Here is a 5,809-nt window from a genome sequence, read left to right as displayed (position 1 = left end):
CTTAGCTGCCCCTCTTGCTGGCTTACACCTCCCCTGTTGCCTTGAGGGATGCTCCTCTTGTTTTTCTTTCTTTTTTTTTTCAGTTCACTTTTGGTGATTTGTTTGTATCTATGTATGTGCTATTGTGGGGATGGGATGTCGGGTTCACACTCAGATGCATGGAGAAAGGAAATCCCCACAATATGCTCACTGTATACATATTGTATTAGGTGTACAGTGCAGCTTGGTGCTGGGAAGTGGCAGAGTGGCTACAAGCATGATATAGAGAGAGCTGGTTGGTGAGGGTGCCTCCAGAGAGGAGGACCAGCTATGGGTCGCCAGGGCGGGAGCGAGGGGTCGCCAGGCAGCTTAGCAGAGGAGGTGGTGTTGCTTGCTGCGGCTGTAGCTAGAAGAAGAGAGAGCTGGTTGGTGAGGGTGCTCTGGGAGGAGGACAGCTAGGGGTCACCATTCTCGCTGGCGGGAGCAAGGGCCAGGCAGCAGCAGAGGAGGTGGTGTTGCTTGCTGCGCTGTAGCTAGGAAGAAGAGAGAACTGGTTGGTGAGGGTGCTCAGAGGAGACAAGCTTGTGTCACCATTCTCGGGCCAAGCGGAGTGAGGGCTGCCAGGCATCGGCGGAGGAGGAGGCAGGAGGAGGTGTTGCTTTTGCTGGTTGGTGTAGGTAGAAAAGAGGTCACCACGAGGTCAGGTCTTTATAGTGGAGGTAGGCGTGGGCAGATAGGCTGACCGGCCCGTGGGGGGGCGCTTGGGTTGACCTAGACCAACAGGCAATAACACTGTGGAATTCCAAGGGGTCGTTACTCAGCGACAAAACAAAGTAGGGGAGAAATCCATTGGTAATACTCCCCTCCTTCCTCCAGGCGGGGAGACTTGTTGTCTGGGTAGGGCGCATGGCACATGTGAGAGAGAATGGGCGTGTATGCCACATGTGAGCCATAGCGTGATGGCGTGGATGAGCCGGCTGCTTGAGGAGACAACTGTCTGTATGCGACACATCTGTGGGAGCAGAGAGGGGAGAAAAGGGTGTGTGGGAGGCTAGTGGAATGTTGTGCCTCTTTCACGGCAGGTACAGAGTCGCCAGGGGATGCCTGCTCGGGGTGTGTGGGCCTCGGTCAGGGGAGCAGGCCGCGCCAGCAGAAGGATGAGGGGCCAGACAGCAGCTGGGCCCGCCTACAGCAGCAGGGGTGCAGGACAGTAGCAGGGGGTTCCAGGAGAAAGAGGGGTGTGGGGTCCAAGACTTCAGGCACATGGGGCTGCTGGGAGCAGGCTGCATCAGGAGAAGCGTGCAGGGGTACTGCTGGCCGGGCGCGGCCTGAGGCAGGACTGTGTGTTGGGGCCTGTAGGACGTGGTGCTTGGGCAGGAAGAGGAGCAATGTTGCTCTAGGGGGTGTCTAACCTGGGTGTGTAGGAGACAGTTGCAGGAGCCGGCGAGAGCTGCCCCTCAGATGTGCTTCAGTCTTCCATGTTGCTTTGGGGATTGGGAGAGTGATCGGTTTCTCCTCCATCCTGTGTGAGTGGTCATCTGGGGTCACCATTTGTGGGGTAAGTGGGATGTTTGGGTTTTCACTCAGGATGGGATGGAGAAAGGAAACTCACAATGTGCTCACTGTATACATATTGTATTGATGTACAAGTCGCAGCTTGCAAGGCTGGGAAGTGGGCAGCGTGGTTAGCAAGCGTGATGTAGAGAGAGCTGATTGGTGAGATGCCTCAGAGGAGGACCAGCCAGGGTCGCCATGCCCGGCCAAGGGAGCGAGGGCTGCCAGGCAGCGCAGAGGAGGTGGTGTTGCTTGCTGCGGCCAGAAGAAGAAGGAAGGAGCTGGGTTGGGTGAGGATGCTCAGATGAGGACAAGCTTGTGGGTCGCCATGCTCGGGGCCGGGTGGTGGCGAGGCCGCCAGGCAGGAGGTGGAGGAGGAGGCAAGCATGGTTGGTGTGTAAGTAGAAAAGAGAGCGGTTAACAATATGAGGTCAGGCCTTTATAGCGGAGGCAGGCGTGGGTAGATAGTTAACCTCCATGGTGGCGCTGGCTGACCGAGACCACGAGGCACACTACTGTAGGGAATTTATGGGTCGGGCTACTCAGACAAACAGCGCTTGTAGGGAAGAAATCCACTACACTATTCTCTAAGGCGTACACTGCATTTAGCTATGAATAAATAAGATTTATACACCCACCAGTCCTTTAGAAACATATAGAAATAATAAAACTTTTTGCGGTAGTCATAGAATGCCCTTAGGATAGCCAGTTTTGTTTTTTTATTTTTATTTTAAACTATTATTTCCTTTATAGTGTACTTTTCCTGTTCTCATCGACGACTATATCTCTTTTGTGCTATCACTGTGTACAGTATACCATTCCCTGTGAATGGTGTGGCCAGGAAGTAATAGTTTGGTCCATGAGAAAGCACACAATCAAAAATAAAATTCTAAAGTCTCTGTGGCACCCATAACACGACTCTGGTCTCTGCAGGCAGTGGTGCCCACCAGCTTGTTTGCCAATTTGTATTCACTTTTAACTTATTTGCAACCTTCTGTTCGTCACTGATGACACTATCAACTGATTTAACTAAAGGCACAGTACTTACACTCCTGGTTGGCCTTATCACAGCCGTGACCAAGTCCTGTGAAAAAAATAAAATTAAAGTTTTGTCATGGCAATGATTTTGTGGTTGTAGCCTGACCTGGGCTGTACCTACAACTCGGTGAGATTGAGTTTTCAAAAATACAGTCGCTATTTGTGCATTAAAAATCCTACATCGATTTATACTTTCACATCACTAAGACGCATCTTGATGATCTTATAATCACCGTCCAGTTTCTGCCGATCAACAACGTATGTCCAAGTTTAACACGGCTTATTACAGAGACACAAGACGACTTCGCGATATTGAATTCACGCCCAGCGTGAAAGGCCACACACACACACACACACACACACACACACACACACACACACACACACACACACACACACACACACACACACACACACACACCATATTCCTGACCAATCGGTCAAGACGCCTGGCCTCTTGGAGCAGCCAGGTCAACTGTTAAGTTGGCCTATACCAACCCCCTCCCTGAACTCTCTTCCCCACTGGAATATCAACAAGTTCTCGCCAGAAGTTACACTCTATTTAGAAAGGAACGAACCAGTGTTAAACAGAGGTGAACATTGGTGAACAGTGCTAAGTCAGTGAGAACAACTCAACAGCAAATAGCCGTATTTCAAGTTAACTCTTTCACACAGTGAGGTCCCAGGTACCCGGTGATAACGCCCATGAGACCAATAACAAATCCAGCTTATGTGTTAATCCGCTTCATTTATAGGAAGGCTTAAGACCAAACCTCACTCATATACAACAATCTGTGAGGGAATTATTGTCCACATGTCCCCTATAACACCATTCGTGAGGGAATTGGCTACACCACATGTCCTCATAACACCACAAGTGAGGGAATTACTACACCAATGTGAGGCCCTCGTATATCTGTGAGGGAATTACTACACCACATGTCCCTCATAACACCATATGTGAGGGAATTACTACACCACATGTCCCTCATAACACCATATGTGAGGGAATTACTACACCACGCCAGATCCTTCATCACACCATCTGTGAGGGAAGTACTACACCACGTGAGGACCCTCATAACACCATCTGTGAGGTAATTACTACACCACGTGAGGTCCCTCATAACACCATCTGTGAGGTAATTACTACACCACGTGAGGTCCCTCATAACACCATCTGTGAGGGAATTACTACATAACACATATGTGAGGGAATTACTACACCACGCAGGTCCCTCATAACACCATCTGTGAGGTAAACTACACCACGTGAGGTCCCTCATAACACCATCTGTGAGGGAATTACTACACCACGTGATGCCCCTCATAACACCATCTGTGAGGTAATTACTACACCACGCGAGGTCCCTCATAACACCATCTGTGAGGTAATTACTACACCACGTGAGGTCCCTCATAACACCATCTGCGAGGGAATTACTACACCACGCCAGGTCCCTCATAACACCATCTGAGGGAACTACTACACCACGTGAGTTCCTCCAAACACCATCTGGGAGGGAGTTACTACACTACGACTTTGCTGTTCAACACCTACATTAATCTGTATGTTCACTGTATGTTCCTTTACCTTTCTCTAATGAAGGCTTTTGTTAAGCCACCAATGTATGTAATAAGTCATTTATGTCCAATGTATATTTTCAGCCTTCGGGCTGCAGAATTTTTTCAATAAACCGTTAATTATTATTATTATTGTTATTACACTCTCTCTCTCTCTCTCTCTCTCTCTGAGAGCCAGATGCATAACTGTTGTGTTTGTCTGGAGGCCACGTGATCTACCCCCATGTAGACGGGTTGCCACCCAGCCTTAAAACTCTGTTCCATGCAGGAGAGTGGTGTTAAAATTTGATGTTATTCAACCAAGAACTTTTAGAGAAAATGAACTATACGTCTGATCATGAGGCAAAAGTTTCAGTTACATTAAATTACAGTTTAGCCACCCCTCAATTTGTGGGATAGTTATGAAGGATGTGCAGGCTAGTTAATGCAGTTTGGTAGTGACGATGGAAAGTTGACAAATGACAATGAAATTGAATTTATGCACCCCATTATTTTTTAACAATCTTAGTGTTGTATGAAAAACATTATTTCGAGAGGCATATCTATGGGAATAACATGATATTGCAAGACATCGGATTATGAGTGGTATGATTTCTTATTTTATTATTTAATTTATTATACATTAATTAATATACAGTCATCACATTGCTTGTTTATTCATTAAATTGATTCACTATGATGCATTAAACTTGTATACAGTACAAAGAAATTGATAACATTATGGGGCATAAGGTTAAGTGTAGCTTAGGCTAATGTGCCATAAAATATCAATCTTCTATTAATTGGTATTTCTATCATCCATAAGAGAGGATAAACCTTTATGTGTTTAATGTTTTCTTGTCATCTTTTGTACAGGGTTTCTTATTATTGTAAGTTGTTAAAAATGTTTGTGATATGTGTAATTAAAGACAACCCTTGGAACCCAATCCCATTTTTCTCATAAGATAACAGTAGCCACAGGAGCCTAACTTACAGGTTACTTCTGAATTATGATTACTGTTTTGAATATTTTGTCTTTGTTCTGATAGCAACCAGATGGACTTAATGTTATGATATGTTTTAGGTACTCAGAGTCGCCAGAATTATGTGCTTGAGTCTGTCCCGGCAAGAAACAGACGTTTGGTGCAGCAAGAGAGTTCGGGGTCACGAAAACGAAGTACAGCAGTGAATAACCGTGGCTGCAAATCTGTAGGATCCCAAAGATCGGTGACCCAAATTGGGGATAACTCGAGTAAAATGAAGAAAGTGTCCACTGTTACTCCAGAGAAAGAGAATGAAATTTTTAAAAAGAAAGAGTGGGTAACAGTAAATAAAGATAGCAAGAAAAGTGGACCCCCTCTATCAAGAACAGATGCAGTGCATATAGCTGATGTAAAATCTGTTCAAGAAACTACAGTCACTACATCCAAGCCAAAGAGAAAATTAGAAAGTACACGTGAGGGAAGAGTTCGTACAAAAAAAATGAAAACTCTTGAATCTGGAACATCAGCCACCAATGACAACAATAACAACTCAGATCTTAAAATTGAGACAAAGGTTTGTTCTTTTTTTTTGTCTGTCTATTTGCTTGTTTGAGAAATTGTATTTCATGAAAACAATCTAGAATTTTTAGCTATGGTTTGATTTATAACATTGGAAAAAAAATTACTTTGAA

At 45.7% G+C, this 5,809-nt stretch overlaps 1 protein-coding gene across 1 annotated transcript in view; it reads left to right on the top strand.

Moving 5' to 3' along the window:
- The first annotated feature begins 5,143 nt into the window (after positions 1 to 5,143).
- The window catches only part of LOC121867412, a 965-nt gene continuing 299 nt past the window's right edge, over positions 5,144 to 5,809 (top strand). The window contains exon 1 of the mRNA XM_042367323.1: positions 5,144 to 5,691. Within this exon, the coding sequence (XP_042223257.1) occupies positions 5,392 to 5,691 (300 nt within the window). The 5' untranslated portion in view covers positions 5,144 to 5,391. The remainder of the gene's footprint in view (positions 5,692 to 5,809) is intronic.

Source organism: Homarus americanus, unplaced genomic scaffold, assembly GCF_018991925.1.
Source record: "Homarus americanus isolate GMGI-L3 unplaced genomic scaffold, GMGI_Hamer_2.0 scaffold28950, whole genome shotgun sequence".
NCBI classification, from domain to species: domain Eukaryota; kingdom Metazoa; phylum Arthropoda; class Malacostraca; order Decapoda; family Nephropidae; genus Homarus; species Homarus americanus.
This window is presented reverse-complemented; position numbering and strand designations above follow the sequence as displayed.